At 36.6% G+C, this 24,952-nt stretch overlaps 1 protein-coding gene and 1 long non-coding RNA gene across 5 annotated transcripts in view; one reads left to right on the top strand and one right to left on the bottom strand.

Annotated features, from left to right (window-relative positions):
• LOC117242669 (FERM domain-containing protein 5) overlaps positions 1-23,984 on the top strand; it is a 41,675-nt gene extending 17,691 nt beyond the window's left edge. For 2 of the 4 annotated variants that reach the window (XM_033509542.1, XM_033509545.1), the window contains 7 exons: positions 1,103-1,279; positions 5,133-5,344; positions 10,158-10,310; positions 13,836-13,850; positions 15,031-15,119; positions 20,955-21,181; positions 23,721-23,920. In XM_033509542.1, coding sequence (XP_033365433.1) covers positions 1,103-1,279; positions 5,133-5,344; positions 10,158-10,310; positions 13,836-13,850; positions 15,031-15,119; positions 20,955-21,181; positions 23,721-23,905 — 1,058 coding nt within the window. In that variant the 3' untranslated portion in view covers positions 23,906-23,920. Of the gene's footprint in view, positions 1-1,102; positions 1,280-5,132; positions 5,345-10,157; positions 10,311-13,835; positions 13,851-15,030; positions 15,120-20,954; positions 21,182-23,720 lie in introns of all 4 variants that reach the window. The other 2 variants (XM_033509544.1, XM_033509543.1) reach the window with 2 other exon arrangements.
• LOC117242693 overlaps positions 7,840-24,952 on the bottom strand; it is a 22,300-nt gene continuing 5,187 nt past the window's right edge. Inside the window, exons 2-3 of the long non-coding RNA XR_004495317.1 lie at positions 14,356-14,360; positions 7,840-7,853 (exon numbers count right to left, since the gene is read on the bottom strand). This is a non-coding gene — a long non-coding RNA (uncharacterized LOC117242693). The remainder of the gene's footprint in view (positions 7,854-14,355; positions 14,361-24,952) is intronic.

Raw genomic sequence — 24,952 nt, forward strand, 5'->3', positions numbered from 1 at the left:
CTTAATATGAATATGCTGTTTGACCGTATATCATCTAATCGGCGTGTTGATAATTGGAATATTTATAATAAATATTTTTAATGGCAAAGAGAACTACTCGAACGATATAACGCCACTTGACGTACATGGTCTCTAATTTCTTACCAATGTTTATTATTATTCGTACTCCTTGCCATTTCGCTTTTTGCTTTCTTCGCATTCTTAGGCTTTACAAACGCCTACGTATAACCGAGTACAACGACTAATATAGGCGCAATATTACGAGACGCAGCTGTAGACTCGTTAGAGCACGTGGTACGATCGATGCAGATGTGCACGAGCTTTAGTTGCGCGATGATTTCGACGTTGCATCGATGCGTGAAGCGCGGATGCCATTGCTTGTGCTAAAGGTCGTTGAAATCGTGTAAACACTTTCTATTTTACTATGGATAAAGAAATGCAGCGATTTGAAAAAGAAACGTGACATTGAAATCACCGTAAATCGTTCGATTCTATAAAAATATTATTACATAATATAGTATATATATATCGTGAATTGTGTAACTATATATATATATATATAGTACGAGTTGTTTAGAAGCCACGCTGGCCATGGCTCCATGAAGCTTATTCTGAAAAAAAAGCATATTTTTCTCGTTTATGAAAGAATATTATACACTTGTCGATTGTTGGAACCAAGGCGTCATTTTTCTACTGATCTTTTATTTCGTATAATACGGAATCGCGTAACACGGCATTTTTTCTCGGGAAACTAACCAACTAACGTGTTATAGAGAGATACTCGTGCAGAAAAATTGCAAGAACAAGGACTCTTGCGTAAGAATTTCGCAATTACTGCGATTTGCAGTTATCTAATTTGTCTTTTTGTAATAAATGAATGCATAATACTAGGCCTAGTTTTTTTTAAATTAACCATCGTCGTCGATGCATAATTTTGTTAAACAAGATAACGGAATTGCGAAAATGGTAGAAAAGTCTGTGATTTGAGAATCAAATCTGTATACTGCAGTTATTTCATTGGGGCAAAATTTATTAGCAACTACGATTCTTTTTTAGTATATCACAAGTAAAATACGTTCTCTTTATTGCGAATGTGTTCTAGACATGGATCCGATTCTGTTCAGTTTTCGTGTGAAATTTTATCCACCGGATCCTCTGAGGTTGAAAGAAGAAATAACTAGGTATCAGGTTTACCAACAGCTTAAGAGAGACCTTCTTCATGGCCGACTATATTGCAGTCCGGGTGAAGCAGCGCTGCTCGCCGCATGCATCGTGCAAAGTGAGTAGATCTTCTATTCGATACGACTTTATTAAATAAAAAGTTATTGTCGAGTGATTTTAACGCGAATATCTGAATACCAACCGGCAGAATGGTCTATAGCTGGTTCTACTCGAAAATCTATGGTATGGTTCTAGCGATGTAACGTTGTAAACAAGAAACGTGTTAGGTGTTTGAGATTTACCGAATAAGAGTCTGTAGCACATAGAATTAAGACAGTTTCGGTTAAGAAGTTTTCGCTCGAAATATATATTTTTCTTCACAAAGAACTTGTTGTTCATTGTCGTTATTAATCCCTTCCCGTATTTTAGCGTGTCAGACTCGCGATAAAGATTTTGGCCCAAACATAAATAACGCGAGTCTGACTCGCGACCGGATACTTGGGCCAAACGTAAACATAACAAGCCGAGCTCGCGGACTGTTTTTTTGCCCGTTACGATCGTTAATGAACGTTAGTTTTTGTTTACGAGCATCAGTCTGGTCTGTTTCGTCGAACTAAATAGTACGGGAAGGGGTTAGTTACTTGGGTCTTCGTTCTAATAAATACTGGAATAAAACGTATCGTTACGGCTGTGTCCTAACCGTCGATTTGAATCTTTCGAAGGAACAAGCATGAACTAAGTCACGAAAGAGCGTCGTCTGAACATCGTAACATTGTGAACAATGTAACTTACAAAACGATTCATCTGGAAATGTTATTTCCGTTTGGTACTCATTTCTTATAAGGAGAAATATTCAAACTGAAAACATCGGGAATAGAGCGATAAATTAACATTTGTATAAATTACAGCTGTCTGTAAATTGCATTAAATAAACTATAAGATCTTTTGTGTTTCTTTTGCTTGTAAACGTGCTAAACAGACTTCTCTGTTACATGAATCTTTGTTATGTATTTATTTCATAGTATGTTACGATAAAACTTTGTCGTACTAGATTCGTGTACATGTAATACTAGTAACTTATGTCAGACTCCATTACGTTACATATGCTTCATTGCATATTTAAATATTCAAATGTACATGTTTAGAAACGTTACGATAACGTTTCATTTTCTTACGCTCATAAGTTAGAGAACATCTATTAAATGAAATGGTAATACGTTTTAATAATTATTAGATTGTGGATTTTTATGCAAATTTATTTCTTATACCGCACAAGTACGGAAGTAGAATTCGCATAGCAAATCATTGTATCTATTAACATTTATAACGAGTATTTCACTTTCAATATTTTACATACTTTGTCCATAAAATTTTCCAATTAATATTCCAAATATTCTCAAGGTTTCCAAATCCTATGCACACTTTGCTAATCGTATTTAAAGAAGCGAAAAAGTGAGGACAGGGCTGTGAGAAAATTACAAACGAAAAACACGACTCGCTCTGTGTAGTAGTTTCGGTTCGGCAAAAATTTACAGAAGAATGTAATCTAGGCGTGTTTTCAACAAAGCACGATGCAGATGCGGCGAAATTGCATCTAAGATTCTCTATAATTTGATTATTTTATTTTTAGATGCTCTATAACTTTCAAGTTTCAAGTATCGATTTTCGATAATTTATAGTACATAGAGCTATCACCCACTGCATATTTTTGCCACACTGCTCGCACGTCCGCGACTTGTTGCTTCCAACGTGACCGATTCGGCATAGGATGAAACAGCGATGCAAAATGATAGTTGCAACGGAAACTAAGTAGGACGTTTTATTCGTTTATCTGTTATTCATATTGCCTTGCGGCTAAAGGATGACTTTCAGTTGTCTCGTACGATCGATATTTCGACTAATTCTATATCCGATCGTAATTCTGTCTATGTTCCGATAATTTAACTGCTTCGAATTTTTATTTACGAGAGCATCGTAAAACTTTAATTTTCACAATAACATACACTACGTTCATACTTTGCATATCCGCTGAAAAACCGGATTATTGTCGCTCGTGACAAAATCGTTTTTAATAATTTTACAAAATTGCAACAAGGAAGAATATTAGAATATTTAGACAATTGTTAGTTGGAAAATTATTAGGGTTGTCTGAAAATATAAAAAATCCTTGTCTTCGATGGAGTCAGCATAATATCGCCGTTCGGAAAAACGATTCCGGAAGAAGCATTAGACGCGCGTGCAAACTATGTTATGCGAATAAAAGACGTCGAATGGACCGAACAAAGGCAGAAAAGAATTTGAAGAAAACAATAACTTATTGTCCAAATTGTCCCGACCAACCTCACCTACGTATAGAATGCTTTAAAGTTTTACATTCCAAATAATTTTTTTAATAAACCATTTTCGTATTTTTATTTTATAACAATTCAACAGTTTTATTATTATGGAATATCTTTTCAAATACCTACGACGATCCTTGACAAGTAGTCAAATAAGCGACACCCGAAGATGGGTTACGCGGCCTGACCAGAAACTTTGCTAACACCCGAATACGGGTGTCGTGGCAGTTGTCACGTAAAATAACACAAGAAAATAGAAAAAACAAATTTTTTTTATATTTATTAATATTTACAATCAGTTCTCGCACTGAGAATTTTCAGTAATTTTTTCTGGCGTGGCGCAATGACATACGGCTAATTATAAAAAACAAATTTAAGATGAAAAGTAAATAAAAGGAACATTATTTTTTTTCTAACACCTAGTTTACAATTTGCTTCCGAGCTCTAAGCCTGACTTTTCAAAACTGACTCTTACAACTCGACTTCCGACCGGATTCGATTATTTTTCTTTTGTCACCCCTCGATATCCCCATTGTCCTTGAGTTTGTTAGGCGACCGCGCCGTTGCCACGCACGCCCTCTTCTCGAACATTCGGCGGAAGAACCGTTGGGATGTCATTAGGCGACATACATTATCGCCTTTATCTCCATCTTCATTTTTATCATAACACTTACTTATAAATTATACTTATCTATAATAAGTATTAACTTATTATAAATATTTAGCCATGTCATTGCGCCACTTATAAATTATGCTTATCTATAATAAGTATTAACTTATTATAAATAATTCGCCATGTTACTGCGCCACGCCAGAAAAAATTACTGAAAATTCTCAATGCGAGAATTGATTGTAAATATTAATAAATAAAAAAGAAAATCTTTATCTCCATCATCAGTCCATCGGATTTGAAGCGTGCCGGTCGTGACACAGGCTTCGGCGTTATCTATTTTTTTTTTTTATTTAAAATTTCGCATTCACAATTTGTCCGATTTGGACATTTGGTAGAATTTTTTGACTGTTCGATTATCATGTGGGTGGCTACTGCCAGCGGGGTACCATCATTATCCATGATCCACTTCGACGTAATCGAATTACCGGAATAAGAAAAATAATTTTTCTATCTTTTATCGTATTGGTAATCGCGAGGTAAGCTTAGTCGGATTATCGAGATCTGTACGATCGAAATGATACGAAAGAACGAAAGAAAAATACGCGAGCAAGAATTTCTAATCCGTCTCGTCCGCCCTGTCTACTTCTCTCACTCTCGATGCGGATACCGTGCACCAATTCTCGGAAAGTCGCCTCTCCGGATACATAGCCAAACACTTGCCCGATCGCTGCTCATTCGTCCGGACGTTATCGTGTTTAGTTTTCGTTTCTCAAGCCCTTCGTTCACCCTTGTTGCTCGGACATTCCAAGCGTGTCCTATTTCGAAGCTCGAAGTATGTAATATAATTTTACTCTCTCGTTCATTTCCGATGCTTCTTTTTCGTGAAAACCACTGGTGCGATATAGCTGGCGTATTATCGAATTATACGTATCTCCTTATGTATCTTATGACGTTACAATAGTCAGATAAGTAAACACAGTGTGCGAACTAAACGTTTTAACGATAATTTGTGATTTTAGGTGAAATAGGAGATTATGATCCTAAACTCCACGAAGGGAATTACATTTCCGAGCACAAATTACTGCTTAAACAAACGGAAGCTATCGAGGAGAAAGCTATGAAACTGCATCAAACAGAATTGAAGGGATTCACCCCGGAGCAAGCGGAAACTCATTTTCTTAGATTAGCGTCGCAGTTGGACACGTACGCCGTTGACCCACACCCTGTCAAGGTAAGACCAGAATGAAAAATAATCTTTTCCCTCGAATTGTGTCTTCCTGTGTCACGCGTCTTATCCTCGTAATTTTTTAATTTTCTATGTAAGAGAAGCAAATTCTTCCTCTTTAATCGTAATCCATGGGAAGCGAAAGAGACTCATTGGTATCTAGTCGGTTAACAGATACACGCATACGGCAGTAGACGAAAGAAAGTTTGAAGTTCTTAAGCAATTTGTTCGCCTATGTCCACGTATACACAATTTTCGCATTAAATTAGATCAGATTAGATCAGATCTTTTTCTACCGCTTGCGTTTAAACTTTCTTCCATCCGCTATCCTTTATGAGGTACATAACAGATAAAGACGAAGCTGATGTGACGTAAACTTGAGGGTTGGATGATCAAATAAAATAGCTGAGTCGTAACACAGCTGTCAATTTTGCTTTTATTAAACTTTTATTATGAATTCATTATTATGAATTATCATGAATTTATTATTTTAATTACGAATTCAGCAATCATAATGCAATACACACTGAATTAACATAAATCACAATTCGTTCCAACAACTTTATGTAAAACCTAGTTTTTTTTTTTATTTAGTTGTTTACATTCACAATTTGTTCGATTTAGACATTTGGTAGAATTTTTTGGCTGTTTGATTATCATTTGGGTGGCTACCCTCAGCGGGGTACCATCTTCGTGTTTGTTAGGTTGTGTCCTTTGTGAGATCTGTTGGGTGTTTAAAACCTAGTTACACTGATACGTTAAGTACGCGACTAGTCTAAGGGTAGAAACTCGGTAAAAAAATGTCGGCTATTTTAAAGATAGAGACTGACTTTACAAAGGAGTTTATTGAGTCCAGAAAATATAGGTTTTAAGTACATTATTCACAATAAACATGAATTTTTTGTAATGGTGTGTTAGGCAGAGGTACCGATACGACGTAGCCATGCTGTATTATGTGTCGGCGCTTTACTTTTTTTTGTTGTATGATGCGGTGTTTGGGTTTAAGCCTGTGGGGAGCGGAGCTTTTTTTTTTATTTTTTTTTCTATCCTGAAAAACTTTGTCGCAGAACAGGACGCTTCGGTCTAAAGATAGAGACTTTTTTTTTTATTTAAAGATGTTTATTAAACCCAAGATACAATTTTAAATACATTTTGGTATTCACAATAAACGGTGAATTTTTGTAGTGATGTTTTAGGCAAAAGTACCGATACGCAACGGTACGACGTAGCCATGCTATATGTGTCGGCGCTTTACATTTTCCGTGTTTAATATAATTTTTAGGTTGAAGCCGCTGGGAGAGCGGAGCTTCTATGTGATTTTGTTTTTGTTTGTTTTTTCTGTCCTGAAAACTTGGTCGCAAAACAGGACGCTTCGAGTCGCAAAACAGGACGCTTCGAGGTCGCAAAACAGGACGCTTCGTTAAAGATAGAGACTGAGTAGTATTTTGTGACGATGTTGTTGTTTTTGTTTTTATTTATTTTTTTTCATCTTTCATTTTTATTTATTTATTTATTTTTTTCATCTTTCCTTTTTTGTCCGCGTTCAATTTCGTTCTTCCGTGCGTGCGGAAAACGATCGCGATAGTACGACCAATCGTATAATTGCGTAGAATTGTGTATAATTACGAATAATTGCGTCTAGGTACGACATCGTATTTTAGTATCCTTACCGTCTTAACTTTATTCGCTGCGTCAAGCAAATTATCGTCGTCACGTTTGTACATTCAGCATCCAATAGCGCTGCTTGGGTAGGTGAGTTTTTCAAAACTTTGCTTTTCTACTTAGACCATGTTAGAACGTAAAATAGTTGTTAATGCAGATAGAGTACGCCATGCAGCTACTTACCTACGTACGTTATCTAGAATACTGTACGAGTGATTTTATGCAAGAACCGTTCGAACAAAATTATTTTTTTTTTTTATTTATTAGTATTTACAATCAATTCTCGCATTGAGAATTTTCAGTAATTTTTTCTGGCGTGGCGCAGTGCCATGGCTAAATATTTATAATAAGTTAATACTTATTATAGATAAGTATAATTTATAAGTAAATGTTGTAAATAAGTAAATATTACTTAATAAAAATATCTAATTAAATCTAGCGTTTTGGTCTAACGGGTAGTGTCTCTTTAGCCTGCGAATCTGGTCCGACGTATCGAGTAGTCCAGTAATTAAGGGGTTTCGATGTTTGTTGACTCTTTTGCTATATCTGTCGCTATATTTTGCTATTTTCTCTTTGACTATTGTCATCTTGAGGTGAAAGACCTTAACTATGAAAACGCCAAGACCCATGGTGGGTCCTTAAGACTATTGAGGATACGCGCCAAGGATGTGCAGACATCTGGCTGCCACCTTGCCCGCGGTGTGTGGCCTGGTCTCTGACGTGGATTGATGTTACAAATCGATCGTATATAGCTATAGCTTGATCAGTCACAGCGCATATGTCTATGTAGATTGCGCTCGTTTCAAAAGACGTAAAACAGATCGAAGCGTAGAATTTGACGAGACGTAGAGCGCTGCTGTTACCGCAGCTTCTAAGTTATGGCCAACGTTGCCGGATTAACCCCTTAACCTATGATTTACGTTCGAGTGTAAACACTAGACCTAAACCTAAATACCTAGACACTAAACCTAAACACTAGATTTAATTAGATATTTATATTAAGTAATATTTACTTATTTACAACACTTACTTATAAATTATACTTATCTATAATAAGTATTAACTTATTATAAATATTGTCACTGCGCCAAGCCAGAAAAAATTATTGAAAATTCTCAATGCGAGAATTGATTGTAAATAATAATAAATAAACAAACATTTTTCACTTATCTTTGCACACAGCATCACTTTCTAGTTGGTTGATCATGTCCCGAAGGACAGCCTTTGTTACATTCATATTTAACTTTAAATAAATTTTTCTGTGTAAAGGAATCAATGCGAATCAAAGTTGGTGAATTTTTTAAATAGTTTCGAGCAAATAAGAAAAGAACGAAATATTTCTACGAGCAAATACTCTGAAAATATCTGAAAATATCGTTCAGTGTACATATCACTATTTTGTACGTACGCTTTCAATTCGGTATAAATAAAATATTTATTTTACTATGAAATATGTAAATACCATGGCAGCGGATTGCAACTATCTGTTATTTTTTATTTCTTATTTACTACTTTTTGTAGAGGGTTAAAAGTGCAAGACACGGAAAAGAATTTGAATCGGTTGCCTGCCTGGTTGTCGACCGACGCAATACACTGGCATGCAAAATTAAAGGATCGCTAAATTTTCGATGAAAAATTCTCCATGTTTCTTCTACTGTTGTGACTTTGGGGGAAAATAAAGTCGTACGAGGATCCACCTGGACTCGGTTAACCACGCGAAGCTTCTTCCTCTTTCACGATCCTCTGTGTTCATATTTTTCACAGTTGTTTTTACATCGTGTACAACGGCTGAAAAAGCGAAGATACTTTTTCCTTTCGAAAATTCAACAAATTCAAACAACTCTACGGAATCAAAAAAGTTTTTTTTTTTGCAGATACGTTTCCAGATAACTTTGTAAAGGGAAGTCTCCCCTTCACAATGACCTGTAAAAAGTTGATGTACAATTTTTTTTTTATGTTTTATCGCACTTTGAATGAAAAACGTAACATCGGCGCTGAATTAACTCACGCCACACGATCGGACTTGTATCTTTTGTGTATGTGTACGTGTGTGCGTGTGTGCGTGTGCGTGCATGTGTGTGCACGCGTGTGCATGTGTGTGCACGTGTGCATGCGTGTATGTGCGTGCGTATGTGTGCAGGTGTGTGCATGTGTGTGCATGCGTGTGCGTGTGTTTAATGTGCGTAATGTATGTAGCGTATGTGTCTGTTGTCTTGTGAGCTGTTGACATAATTCGTTTAATGGGATTGGAAAGTAAATATACTTAAATATACTGTAAAAGTAAGCATACTACATAAAAATATTGGAATATAAATATAAATAGTTTCTATAAATTAGCGATAAGGGAACACCGGGATCTAGATGTTATATTACGCGGGACAATTTTGAAATTTGAATAAATATTATTAAAATTGTAAGTGCCGATGCTGAACGGAGAATGCAAGGATGGAAGTGGCGATGAATGTAGTATCTCTCTCATTTCAAAGCGTTGACGGAATTAGAGGACTTGGACCGTTTCAGGCGCAAACAGAAAGTAGTTGAACGTAGCTGAATGTATTAAAACTGATTTATCCGATTTAGCAGCAAACAGGATATAGAGAATGCAGAAATAATTGAAAAAATACATTTATATTATATCATACGAGTATAAGAAAAGATGCTCTGTTATTCGGAAATTCCGTCGTCCAAACAATTATGTCTGGCATTTAGTTGCTGTTTTTCTTTAATTTGTTTAATAACAGCGTGTCTATCACGAGCTGTGAGAGTACAAGGACGCCTAGTCTAAGGATCGAATTCAATTTCATCTTCGTCTCTATATCTGTTTACGATATCTCTTTGTCTGTTCGACGTCGTACTCGCCGTTTTACTTATTTTTAAGAGACTCGCATTTCTATGGAATAATTTTCCTTCTCATCGATCGAATATCGACAACTGTCGTACCTCAACTTTCGCGAGTCTTTGCGAGTCGTCACTCGCCAAATATAGCAAATAGTAGTTGAAGAGATAATCCAAAATTAAAAAAGCAATACTAAAAGTAATCTAAAATATTACGTATATACACGATATTAGATTTTATTAGATATTCAATTTTATATATATATATAAATAAGATACATTATACGCCGTAGTAAAAGCGTCCTTTTCTTTTCATTTTCAGGACCAAAAAGGTGCGCAGTTATATCTCGGCATTAATCATTGCGGAATCCTAACGTTTCAAGGATCCCGTAAAACACACCATTTCCGCTGGCCGGAGGTTCAAAAAATCAACTTCGAAGGGAAAATGTTTATTGTACATTTAACGATAAGCGAGGTAAACGCTTCTTCTTTTAACGTTATTTCTTCTAATTATAAACACACGGCTGGAATTTTACTACTAACTCAAATTAGCTTTGACAGGAAACTATTCATAAGATTACGAAGATTATTATGTTAAGATTAATTCCGGATAAAATGAAACAGGTGTTATAACGACGCGTGTATTGCCTCTATATCGTTATAGAAATGTATTACGTATATGTATGAAATACGTGTATATTTTATTCATATGTATCTATATTGGAATGTTTCAAGTCATCAAACATCCTTTTTATTTGCTTCCTCGATTTAATCGATTCGATAAGATCAACCAAGCTCGTATGTTTTACGTTGTTCGCATTTGCGCTTCTTACAAATCGATAGAATAAAATACAATTTATGTATAATATAGATACGTATTAATTTTTCTCGGCACTGACATGTCGAGTAAAAAATACTACGTTTTGATTATTAAGGTGTATCGATTTGCTGTTATACTGCAAAGTTTTACGCGCTTGGTGGGAAATTTAAAAGGCGTAAAAATACACGGAATGAAAAAATGTATAAAACATGTAAAACGGAGTAGTCGTTTTAATATCGAATAGGCGGAACAAATTTCTATTTATGTTCCATTCTTTTCGCCATGTACGCAAAAATCTAAAGATACATTAAAGAAAGATTGGCAGTCGACAGACTATCGTCCTTTTGACTTTGCTCATTGTAGCAACGTTTCCTCTGAATAATCGGTAAGCCGACGTTACTATCTTTCGTCTAGTCTTTAGTTCTAATGGCTGTTATCGTTGTAATACAGATATAGAACGTTATTACGTAATATAGACCGTTTATTTCGAAAGCGATGGAAGTCCATATCTGGAAAAAGAAGTGGAGAAGAGCAAAAATTTGCGTATACTCTAATATGAACGTTTTGTTTATGAACAATTTGCGATTTAAATCTTAAAATATTCGTCGGTTGAAGTTTCGTTAATAGATGGTTTTGCATAATCATTTATCTTGAAAGTGCATTTTCTGTAATCTGTGACCTGTCTGCGAACAGTCTAGGCATTAATCAAAAACAGATGATATTGAAATTAAACAACGGTATCTCGTTTTTCCTGCTCTCGTAAGCGAAAGCATAGATTAAAGCGTGAAACGCAAGTTTCAAACAATGAAAATTTAACGACTCGTAGAATTCGCTAATTCTTAAAGTGTTGTATATCCGTTTGCGACCCTGAAAAAAGATATTGCTCTGCTTGATCCTCGAGAGCTATTTGTATAACGAATTTAGTCGCTTAGAAACTGGACAAAGTATAATAGATCTTATCAGGAGTTTTCAATCATTAAACGCAGGCATTTTGATATCTCGAAACAAGGGAAAGTGGAGTTACACCGCTGTCGAAATAAACTGTCCGCGCGAAACTGTATGAAACGTCAGAAATTTTTAGCGTCGCGTCGTCCAAGCGAGCTTTTACTTTTCTGTCCGTGTCATAAAAAGGTGAGGCAACGACGCGATACATTCGTAACAGTAACTGTTATAATTACTTTGTTTCACTTACTACAGTCGTCTTTTATATTGTTACTTATCGTATGCAATTTTTCTTAGTTTACGTAAATTTGTCTAAGATCGCCGGTATTGCCTAAGATCGAGTACATTTTCACATCGTCGTTACGTATGGCAGCGCGATGCTTGCCTGTATATCGAGGTCGTTCTTTATTTCTTTTTTCTTTTTCTCTCGCCTGTTGGAATTATTCTAATCCTATAAATAGAACCTGTCGTCACATCGATTCATCATACGTATAAAAAAAAATCGTGTGATCAAGCGATCAATATGAGAGCTCGTGCGTTTTCCTTCGACTGTATTATCAAATTTAATATTAAAGATAGTCGAATTACTTTTATTTTCCTTAAAAGCGACGAATGACGAAAGCAACAAAGTAATCGCTGTTATTACTTTAATCATTTCTTGTGAATGTGATCGATGAACCAACCTTGACCCAGTGTCTGAACGTGGTTTATAGGATTACTAACTCCATGAGTCTTCCAATCGTTTCAAGTATATCGACATGTCCATAAATACAATGTTAAAAGTGGAACGGAAATAGACGGTTTCTAAATATTTGGAAATTAATCTTAATTCTATAACGAAATTAATCTTAGGATTTTATCCGTTTACGTTTAAATTAGACGCGTTTTACGTATTCCTACGTAATATCAAAAGAGAACGTGTATGCTACTTTTGAATTAATTGGATTTTTTATGAAGAGCGATATTAATTGAATAAAATATCCTAATATATATCGTACGATATATAATATATCATTAGAATATATTATAATATTATGTTAATTAATTTTAATAGTATCTATAAATATAATTAGTTAAATATCGAATCAAAAGACACAGTAAACGGTAAAAGCGTGTGAAATTTATCGACAGACCTATGTATAATAATTGCAATAGAAAGATAGAATCTCATAAGCAAGAGAAACACGATTATTAAAAATTAGAGATTAAAGTTAAAAACCATAGAAACAGATCGTATTCGGTGTTTCCATTTTGTATTCGGATATAAAATTAGATCCTTCAAAAGCTTCTTATTTTCCTGTTAGATACACCGCGTATACAGGTTCATGATACATCGCGGGTCACGAAAGTATTCCAACTTTTTACGTATGTGTACGTTATATGGAAGAACTTGAAATCTCGTTAAACGTTGTAACGAGACACGACTATCGCCGTTACGTTGACAATGCGTGAAACTGATCTAAAAATGTACACAGAAGTTACAAGAGAGTTATTAGACGTATACGAGTTGTTGAACGATGATGAATAAAATCATTCGCTACACTGATAAGCTACCTACGATATTCGGTGAAACCAAATTTAGCATTAACCAAATGTCTACTACTATTACTCTATCACTATTACTGTTGTGTACTAACTTTCCATTAAGCGTACGTTTGCAATAAATGTTTCCTAACTTGTTTATGCGTGTACATCGTCGAATGGGTTTCTGTTATGTGGGAATTTTGCTATTATAACGACGATAATCGTGTCTCGAATGCAGAGTCCAGTCGAGCCAAAAAGAGGAAAAAAGAAAATAAGAAGAGGATACAGAGTAAAATTTTGTTGGCCGAAGTTGAGTTTTCAAGAAAAATTAAATGGAAGAATTTGCGAGAAATTAATGTAGCCGAGCTGGCATGGAAAAATAACGAAAGAAACGTGGAATAAAATTCTTTCGTCGAAGGTTTCGGTTTCGAGAAGCAGCAAGACCGAACATACTTGGCTACGAATCGATACACGCGTACGATTCTTCAAATTTATTTCCCTTAAAAATAGCCGACATATTAAATGCGTAGATACGCGTACATGTTTGATTACTTTCGCGAACCGCTACCTCTACGCTCTTCTCACGAATCATCGTTCATTCGTATGTGCTGGCATTTACTTGAATCGAAGTCAGACACCTTGTACGTTACGCGCTCGATATTGTTACGAGTTCGACTAATCTTATTATTTTCTACCGCTGCTGGCCCTATCCAGGACGTGAGAACAAAGGTGAGTCGTTTCACAGCAGTCACACGGATTGTTCGTGTCTTTTAACATAGGTGGAAATTACATGTTTGATTGATTATTGTCGTGTAATGCGATCAACTTGTTACTAGTAATAATTCGGCAATCGGTGTGAGAGTGGAGAGCAGATCGCTGTATCGCTACTGGCGGAAACTACGAGCAGAGATTTCGAACGATTAGCTATCTCGATGAAGCGACGTAATTGTTTGAAGTCTCTCAAATCGGTATTGAACCAACAATTTGCCTCGGTAGATTCTACACTGTCACTGTAGGAGTGCATTTAATAATCCTTTACTTTTTAAACATTCGTAATAGCGTTATTGTGCTGTGTGTCAGTTATACTATATTATACGTTATGTCAGTGGTTCTTAACCGAAACGATATCTCGGAACAATAACGTTCCAGCGAATTAAACGTAACGAGTAATTTCGACGAAAGAATTATTCTAATTACAGCTTTTACGAATACAGCGTCTTTCTTTAAAATTAACGTTTTCTTCTCTTACCGTTGTCTATACTGCTCTTTCATCCGTAATTTATACGTTTGAATATGTTCGTGCAAAAGATAGTTTAGTCGTTCATCGATAGTTTAGTCGGTTAGCTTTGCCACTTTGGTGATTTTGTCGTTCCGCGAATGTGTCTTATAATGTGAAAATGTTGCGCGATTTCGAGCAGGTTAAAAACCACTGTCTTATGTGTTCAACAGCTTTATATAGCAGAGTAAAAGTCAGTGAAATAGGCAGCGTCTATGTGAAAAAGATATATAGATGGGATATACGATGAATCGGTACTACGTTACTATGTTAAAGCAACATACGTAACAAGCGTACATTAAACGTTAAATAATTAATGCTTATTATGGAATTAAATTATGGTTGTTATTTATCGATACTAATCGGAATGTAATTGATCATAGACAGACGTAGTCAAACATAATTTACGTGTAATAGTGTGATAGTAGTACCTGGTGTGAAATAGTTACTTGAAATATTTTGGTTGTGTCAGAAGGTATTAGTATATGATAAAGAGAATCAGTGGTTTTTCTTTTTCAAGAGTTTTCTTCCCTTTTGTCGCAATTACGTGATAAAATAACATGTAGCTGTAGCTGTCGAAACTAATGTACATAGAGTAGACGTTTTAGTGCAATGTTTCCCAACCATTTTCAGAAAAAGCACACAGTTGGGTTTAAGTGTCCCACGGGATCGAACTGCCGCCACGTATGGAGATGCGCCATCGAGCAAATGTTATTTTTCACGTATGTATGCTGTTATTCAGCTAATGGCTTTTAACGTACTGGCATGAACAATCACGGCTTCGTATATCGTTATATCAAATATATACAGGGTGGTTGGTAACTGCTGGTACAAGCGCAAAGGGGGCGATTCTACTCGAAAAAAGAAGTCGAAAATATAGAATAAACATTTTTCGTTCGAGGCTTTGTTTTCGAGAAAATCGACTTTGAATTTTCGGTCGGTACGCGTGCACTTTATCGCGTCTCGTTGTAACGGATCTCCACTGTAGATCGTTGTCTCGATGGAAAAATTAAAAAAAAAAATTTTTATTCTATATTTTCGACTTCTTTTTTCGCGTAGAATCACCCCCTTGTACCACCAGTTATCAACCACCCTGTATATACTTACGATCATATGTATCGTATCCTTGGATCGTTAGTGAAACGTTAGAACTTTCAAGTGTTCCATTACCATTTCGTTAACGAGTTTTACGCATAAGGTGTCCCACCTAACTCTGCCATCCTTAATTGCTCTTTTATTTGTCACGATACAAAAACATGTCGCGAAAGGAATAGAATTAGGCTACGAGAGTGGAAGTCGTCTCAAGGTCGTATCTTCCGAGATTATATCGCTAGTTACGTTTTTCTTTTTTTTTTTCTGGCCCGTAAATTTCACATATAAAAGATCGAGATGAAAGCTCGCGTGAAAAGGAATCGCAGAACATCGTGAATAATTAATAATTAATAAACGACATTAAGGTATTTATTATTTTAATGCGCGTTAAAATGTTTTCCGCCAAAATCGGTACATTTGTTTACGCCAAGAACCTATGCTCGTCCAGATCTGTTTATCGTGTCCGAAATTGAACATTCCTGTATACGATATCGTTGATCATCGTATCAATACAGGGTGGTTGGTAACTGGTGGTACAAGCGGAAAGGGAGGGGGTGATTGTACGCGAAAAAAGAAGTAAAAAATGTAGAATAAAAATATTTTTTTTACATTTTTTCATCTAGACAACGATCTACAGTGAGAGCCGTTATAACGAGACGCGATAAAGTGCACGCGTACCGAGCCAAAATTCAAAGTCGATTTTCTCGAAAACAAAGCCTCGAACGAAAAATTGTTATTCTATATTTTCGACTTCTTTTTTCGCGTAGAATCACCCCCTTCCGTTTGTCCCACCAGTTACCAACCACCCTGTATAATTGTACAATGTAGAGTACGCAGAATGGATATCCATGGGGCGTGATCAAAAATATAGTATACAGAGATGTGGTCGGCAGAACATGAAAATGTATTTGCAACGCTTCTGCAGGCATATTCTCGGTTATAGCAAAAAGAGCTGGAGACGCGACCGTTTTACGTCTAAATAAGAGTATCGAGTTTAAGGGAAAACATGACGAGTATACGTTAAAATAACAAATAACGCGTTTAAGGTGTTCATTCTGTTTCTGCAACAGCCTTTTTACGCCAGCTTCTAATTTGATCTTGTGCTCGGGAAATCATCGGCCAGATCATTCGAAGATCATGCTACGGGACACGGCTGTATGCGTTTTCGTCTTAGCTTTTTTTAGTCGTTTTGTTTAACAAAACGAAACCAACGGTGTAATGTCGGATGATCCTGAGACGACACTCTTATATCCTAATATCTCCTCGAAGGACGATAACTTTCTCTCATTTGCTTGTATCCTGACAAATAAGAGAAAATGAAAAGCGACGGTGTTAGGTGTATCAGATCTGATAACATGTTACATATAGGATCCGTAATTCATGGTACAAATGGGATCAGAGAGATTCTATGGCTGAGAAAATACGACGAAGGTCAAGAACAGTCAAACTGTGTTGTAGGAAATCGATTCTCAAAACTTGACAAGTATGGATTAATTTGTTTAATTGCCAACTATACAGGGATAGGTAATCGACAGGAGGTTACCGTATGTGTGAAAGTAAGTCGAAAACATAATATTTGAGAAAATCGAGTATGAAGAGATGCCCAGTATTCGAGCTTATTTTTGTAGCGGCACGTGAGTAGAGGACAGTTCGAATCATGTTGTTGTTTTATCTCGGAGTATCAATATCGTTAGGATACAAATAGTGTAAGAACAAATAAACTCCGGGCAAAACAACATCGCTGCTACGTGCAACCGTCGAGCAAACTCGAATTCAAATTTTCCTCCGACCAGTATAAATAAACGGACGCAATCGAAAAGAGTTGAGTACCGACGAGTTATCTAAGAGTTATCTATCGAGTTATCTATCGAGTTATCAACGTATTATGAGCGATCTAATTAACCAGTCATTAGCGATCTTACTTTGCGATTTACACACTGTACGAGCGCATCAACGAATATAGTCGGTATACTAATTTATAATTTTAAATATATTCGACGGGTTTAACAACAAGCTTTAACTTGTTGTTAAATAACTTTTAACCCTTTGCACTGGAGAACTTTTTCGACCGGGTGTACCAGCTACTCCGGATGATCTAGCGTATACGTGACGCGTGTCTTACAGCTAGTGTAAAATGATTTCATATAGAAATTAACTTACAAAAACATTATATTCTAATAATTCATCTATATTTACATCTTTGAAAATATGCTTTTGTAATATTAATTTCTGTATTTTTTTTGTATGGTAACTTATAAAGCATTCACCAAGATGCGTTCTTGATATAATTAATCTCATTCTTCAACAGTTCAAAATCAAGTTCATCTTCGTTTCAGCTAATTTCACTTCCGAAAACCACTTTTTTAGGGCTTCTAAACTATAATATTATACTTTTGTCATGATCGTCGAATTCGAACTAACGTTGGAGACGTTGTTTCAATTCAACTATAGTTTCGGAGGGATATGGGATTAAATATTTTATCTCCATTTTAAACACTAACGCTTTACACGTCCTAACAAAGAACACAAAGAGCTAAGGAACCAATTTACGAACCAATATTGCACTCTAATCAATTGGAGATGTCGAAATCTAACGTAAATAGGGACTCGTTCGCCAATGGAGTTGCAGTACGAAATGCCGTGCTAACTGAAAGTCGCCTCTCGAGTGCAAAGGGTCAATAAATCTCACGATCAAACATTCTCTATACAAGTCCTCTACATTTTTTTTCAGAACAGGGCCTTGAACGACAAAAACGTATTCTACGTTTTCGACTTGTTTTCACATGAAATAATTTCCTATGGATTATCCGCTTCCGTCTAGTTGAGAATTGGACGAGTCCGCGTATTCTTGACAAGTTTTCAAACTCGATCTTCTGCAAAGCGAGGCTTTCAACGAAATTTTGTTTTCAATTTTTGTCGTATTTCGAATCACAGAATCTCGCGAATCCCCCTCCCACTACTTGTACTACGAATCACGGACCGCATACTGTATACATAGCTTTTATGCTGCAAGGAAAAAGCATATTTTTGTCAATGATTAGTAAAAATGTAATTACGAAGTTATAAAATGATCCAAGATTTTTTTTTACCACAAATGTACACTAACTTTGTCTGTATATAGTACTATGTGCATCTAGCCGTGCATCTGTGTATGTATGTAACTGTGTATAACGGAATGATATTTATAAATTCGTAGATAAACACAATGCTATATACAGGGTGGTTGGTAATTGGTGGTACAAGCGGAAAGGGGGTGATTCTATGCGAAAAAAGAAGTCGAAAATATAGAATAAAAATTTTTTTTTTAATTTTTCCATCGAGACAACGATCTACAGCGAGATCCGTTATAACGAGACGCGATAAAGTGCACGGCGTACCGAGCCAAAATTCAAAGTTGATTTTCTCGAAAACAAAGCCTCGAACGAAAAATTGTTATTCTATATTTTCGACTTCTTTTTTCGCGTAGAATCACCCTCTTTCCGCTTGTACCACCAGTTACCAACCACCCTGTATAATACACATATACGACTGAACACAAGGAAGCGTAGAACTTTCGTATAAGGAATATACAATAAAATGATCTCCTCGTGAAACTTTAATATGTTGTCTTATCTTTGGAAAAAAAGCCGGTGCACTGTGTCTTCTCGCGTATCATTCTTGAAGCAAAAGTTGCCGATTCGTTTAGAATCATATCTGTTGTGGGTTATCATTTTTAAATAGGTACAAGCGTAAACGCTGAAATAAAATTTATAAGGACTCTCTATCATTCATCGTCTATGGTTCTGTCCAATTTTTCTCTTGTTAGAAAAATTCGATTGCTATTTGCAAAAGATTCGATTCTTCACAAGTACTTTATTTCCCTTCCTTTTACCCGTATTTCCAGCTCTCGCGCATAAGATCATTATTAATTAGAGCCCCGATCCGAGGATGTCGCGAGATAGCTGCGCTAGGTGTCTTTCTTCGATCGTGTTACCATTTTCGTCACTTGGCCCTTTCGATCTTTCTGCCAGCAAAAGTATAATTTGCACTAACTCGAACGAGCTCTTTGTTTATGATAAATGTTATATATGCTTACAGTTACGAAATCTCGTAAATTATGAAAAATTTCCTAAAGTGACTCTGAAAGCGAATTTCTTTGTAAACATTGTTGCTTTAAGACGATAACCAAAAAGGTAATACATTTAACCCCTTGGCCTGTAACCACGAGCGAGACTCGTGGTAAGGTATTTGTGCCATAAGCGAGAACCACGAGTCTGACTCGTGGTAAAGAATTTGTGCCATAAACGGAACCCACGAGTCTGACTCGTGGCAATTTACAAATTTCTAGTGATTTGTTATCCACTTTGAAATGATAAACTGTTTTTGTCAACTGATCAATTGATCACGATCACGTCCTAGACGTCTTGAAAACACTATTTGTCCTCAAACGTTGTTTATTGTTTCGCAATTCCTTTTGTAGCCCCTAAATATCCATGTCATAAGAAGTGTACATTTTGCGCCAGTTCTGGCACACGGCTGAACAGATGAATGACACGGCGCGCTACCAAACTTCTTGCTTACTATGTCTCGCGCGATCGGCAAGTAGCGTGTAGGCCAAGGGGTTAAAGGTTGTTGTATTATATTTTCATTATAGAACGTTATTAGTCTTAATTTTCTATATTTTCAAACGTTTAAACTATTATTTCGCGGGGTTTATTATATGGAAGCTACAAAGAGGACGTAGGACGATGGAAAAAAATGTTACACCGAATCCTAACGTGAAAAATGATACGAATCTTGGGAAGCTATTTATGGTACAACGGATATTTCGTTTTGAAATACAAGCAGCCTGTTCGATTTTTAAGAACTTTTGTAACATACAGATATTATCGTGTATAATTATCGTACTTAAGGTATGTCTCAGAGTATAATCGCTCGCGAATGTTTAACACGCGAGAGCGTATGCGTGAGAATGTTGTTGTATGTGGTCGGCACATACGAGTGAGAAAGCAACCTTTTGGAAAAACTGAACACGCTAGCCCAGCCCTTTACGTAGACACGCATGGCAGCGTTATATCTGTGCACACGCATGCCTTACATTCATCCAGAACTTCATCAAATCGCGTAATTTGCACTCGTTTATCTGAGAAACGGTACCGCTGGGCCTGTCCATTTTTTAATATAAAAGTTCTAACGTAGTTTCACGCGATATATCAGCTGTTTGAAAAATTCGCAAGCAATTCGCTTTTGATTTTGGAGAAGCTTTGAGGTTCGATACGTTGACCTCGGGGTACCGCCAGGCTTCCTTAAGTTTTAGCTACGCGAACATCGTATCCTTTTTAACACGTAGCTAAAATTTGAAGATATTCCCAAGAAATTCATTCTCTCAGAGACATACCTTGATATAACTGTTTGAATGTACGGAGACCGACGAAACCGATCAAACAGCCGAGTAAATCACTAACTGAACACTCTCTTCTGATTAGATTACCTAGGGCATCGGATGCACCGGTTGTAAGCGGTGGATCTATCTTCTCTTGGGGTACGAAATTCAAATATACTGGCAGGACAGAAAAGGAAGTTTTAGAGGAAACGGGTCCACTTCGGAAGGAAGAACCACCCATACAGCGATGTCAAACGACGTGTCTTAGAAGAAAAGCTAGTAGTGTGCCAGCTACCCCCAGTACCCCTAGTCAGGATCTCGTCGAAATAAGTTAGTATCTATCTATCGTTTCTTTCTAGCGTCCTGGTGTCGTGTAAATTCAAATTAATTATTAACACGTTGACTGCTACGACACCCGTATTCAGGTGCCAGCAAAGTTTCTGGTCGAGCCGCGTAACCCATATTCGGGTGTCGCTTATTTGACTACTTGCCAGGGATCGTCGTAGGTATTTGAAAAGATATTCCATAATAATAAAACTGTTGAATTGTTATAAAATAAAAATACGAAAATGGTTTATTAAAAAAATTATTTGGAATGTAAAACTTTAAAGCGTTCTATACGTAGGTGAGGTTGGTCGGGACAATTTGGACAATAAGTTGTTGTTTTCTTCAAATTCTTTTCTGCCTTTGTTCGGTCCATTCGACGTCTTTTATTCGCATAACATAGTTTGCACGCGCGTCTAATGCTTCTTCCGGAATCGTTTTTCCGAACGGCGATATTATGCTGACTCCGTCGAAGACAAGGATCTTTTGTATTTTCAGACAACCTTAATAATTTTCCAACTAATAATTGTCTAAATATTCTAATATTTATATTTTTCCTTGTTGCGATTTTGTAAATCGTCAAAGCGTTTACAACAGAAATTTCCAGAAGGAATTGAACAGCAAGTTTTCTGTACCATTCGATTCCTTTTCTAATTGTGGTGGCATAAGAAACCATTTGATCGGAATAATCTATACCACACTTTCCTTCGTTATATTCAACAACAGCTAGTGGTTTTAATGTTGCGAACAAACGAAACGAAAGATCATTCTCGAGACCACCGCTTGAGCGACTCGCATTACTAAAATATCAATGGCAGTGTCACGTAAACTTAAGGGTTGGTTGATGAAATAAAATAGCTGAGTCGTAACACAACTATTAATTTTCTTTTAATTAAACTTTATTACGAATTCAGCAATCACAATGTAATACACACTGAATTAACACAAATCACAATTCACTCCAACCACCTTATGTAAGACTTTGTTACACTGCGACTGTTATAAGGGTAGAGACCGGTAAAGATATGTTGACTATTCTAAGGATACAGAATAAGTGAGTTTTACTGACGATACTGTGTCTGAGGAAAGCAAGGGGTGGGTGTGTCTAAGTACACGGGGCTATCCGATTTGTTGATGACAATTTTGGTTAAGGAAGTGAGGACAGTAGACACCGTCTCCGATTGGATAATAAGACGGTTGGTGGACCAGGAAGGGTTTTAGCCGCCCTAGCGAGAAAGTTGCTAACGGAACATACCAGATGCGAAGGAAACCAACTTTCCATGCTAACACGTGGTAGACAATGAACGTAAAAGGGAATCCAAGATAAGAGATACTCGCTTGGTCCGAAGGACCTTAACTATGAAAATTCCAAGACCCCTGGTGGGTACTTAAGACTATTGAGGGTACGCGCCAAGGATGCGCAGACATCTGGGTGCCATCCTGTCCGCGGTGTGTGGCCTGGTCTCTGATGTGAAGTGACGTTACAGGAGCACCTAGCAGAGATCGCTTGGTACTGCTGTACGCGTGGCCTGACGGAGATTTCGTTGAAAACACGCGTGGCAGTCAACGTGTTAATACAGAAATTAGTACGTAGCCTAGCAAAATATCCGCGAGGAATAGATAGAAATAGATAGAAATTGGGCGCATACTAAGCATCAAAACGATGCTAACCCAAAATAAGATACAGAACTCGTATTTTGTTTTGTAATTGTATAAATATCTACCAAGGTGCGCGTATAAGTGCAATCAAACCTGTCCAGTCGCACACTCGATTTATCAATTGCCGGTAAATACTGATTTTCTACGATAAACGAAGCTGATTACCAACAAGAAAAAAATGAGAAGAGGATCGTGCAAGAAAGTCAGGATAATTCTCAACACTCTTGGTGTTCTCGCGTGGCTGGGTAGACAAGCAAGGATGGAAAAAGAGTAGAGACAGTGTGGCAAAAGCCAGATTTATCCATCCTGATGGGAATTTCAAAGGCAAAAGTGTAACGGTATTGCGATAAACTACAAGTTTAGTAGAACACCGTGTCACATTCTGGATATAATTGTAACAAGTAAACAAGCATAATTTGATTTACAATTCTTCTCACAATATATACGGTTAATAAGTATCAATTTCATTTTGTAATTGCAACGACCATTCGTACTTATGCTAATCGTGCTGAGTGTTCCATGCCTTGTGGACGATAGTGTATACACTGTAGCTGTACGAATAGAAAACAAAAAAGATAGGGAGACGGAGACTGATCGCTATTCAAACGTTCTTTACATTGTACTACAGATTTTTATGCGAATTTGTATTTTTACTAATATAAGGAACAAAACGGAGCTTAGATAGAAAATTGTTTTACCTAAGTGTTAGGGAGACCATTATACCCTAGACATTTTCTACATTTCTGTAAATTATTTGCATCCTGTGTGCATGTTTGCAGTTTGTAAATTCTTACAAATGTATAAAATGTATAAAAATCGGCAGTTTTGTATTTTCAACTTACAAAAAACAGTTTAGATACGATGCTTATGAGTTTGGAATTTTTAGGATATTCCAGTTTGCCACGTAGCTGTCACAGTGCAGGTTTGGACGGTGCTGGAATGTCAGAAGGTAGTACCGGCGTTCCATTCAGTTCACCTTATTGTCCAGATAACACTTTACCACTTCTAGAACCTGTCTCGGAGGACCAAGAAATTCATGGCAGAAGAAATAACGGTCAGTCACGCATTTAATTCTCTTGTACATAGAATTTTGTCATTCGTCTTTTCTTCTGGATTTTTATTCAATCGAATATTTACGCTGATTCGAGACGCATGGCTTACAGTAAATATGAGTCTTAATTACAGATTTCTTTCATACGATCTGTTCGATCGAATCGTTTCTTAGCTGAATACCCCGTACAATAATAGAGAATGCACGCGAATGCAAGTTTTGCTGTTCATCGAATTCTAACTAATTGCATCAATATAGATTTTAAGCGTGTACTGTGCTTTGCTGAGAAGTCTCTCGGAAGGAACACGGATATGATTGGTTATACATCAGCCAAGTTTCTTATTCAGACGGGTATCCGTTGCATCAGAGGTACAAGACACCATACTGGACCTGCCAATTAGACGTTTCATAAGCTCTCTAAGCTACCAGAATCTTGACATCGTTCGAACCACCACACACGTACCTTCTTTTTTTTCATTTTTGCACGTGGAGAAATCCTCGTGGACACTCCGCTGCTGCTAGTAATCGGTAACAGCAGAGTAGCGTCGACTCTTAGCGACTAAAACTCCACGATGACCATCCTACAGGAGTGCTTCAGGAACCTCTTATGAATTATCTTCTGTTGCACCTTCTTACCATACACATACCTAACAGAAAATTTCAATAAAACGAAATCATTCGCTAAATAGATAGTACTACACGGATCAACTCGTCTTATCCTTCCGGCTACTGATTTATATAACCTTTAGATCAACTGCAACGACACAAGCCACGTTAAAAGGAAATATAGCTAGTCTTATACAGGGTGGTTGGTAACTGATGGTAAAAGCGGAAAGGGGGTAATTCTACGGGAAAAAAGAAGTCGAAAATATAGAATAAAAATTTTCTTTTTTTAATTTTTCCATCGAGACAACGATCTACAGTGAGATCCGTTATAACGAGACGCGATAAAGTGCACGCGTACCGAGCCAAAATTCAAAGTCGATTTTCTCGAAAACAAAGCCTCGAACGAAAAATGTTTATTCTATATTTTCGGCTTCTTTTTTCGCGTAGAATCACCCCCTTTC

This window comes from Bombus vosnesenskii, unplaced genomic scaffold (genome assembly GCF_011952255.1).
Source record: "Bombus vosnesenskii isolate JDL3184/JDL3185 unplaced genomic scaffold, Bvos_JDL3184-5_v1.1 scf7180000016275, whole genome shotgun sequence".
NCBI classification, from domain to species: Eukaryota; Metazoa; Arthropoda; class Insecta; order Hymenoptera; family Apidae; genus Bombus; species Bombus vosnesenskii.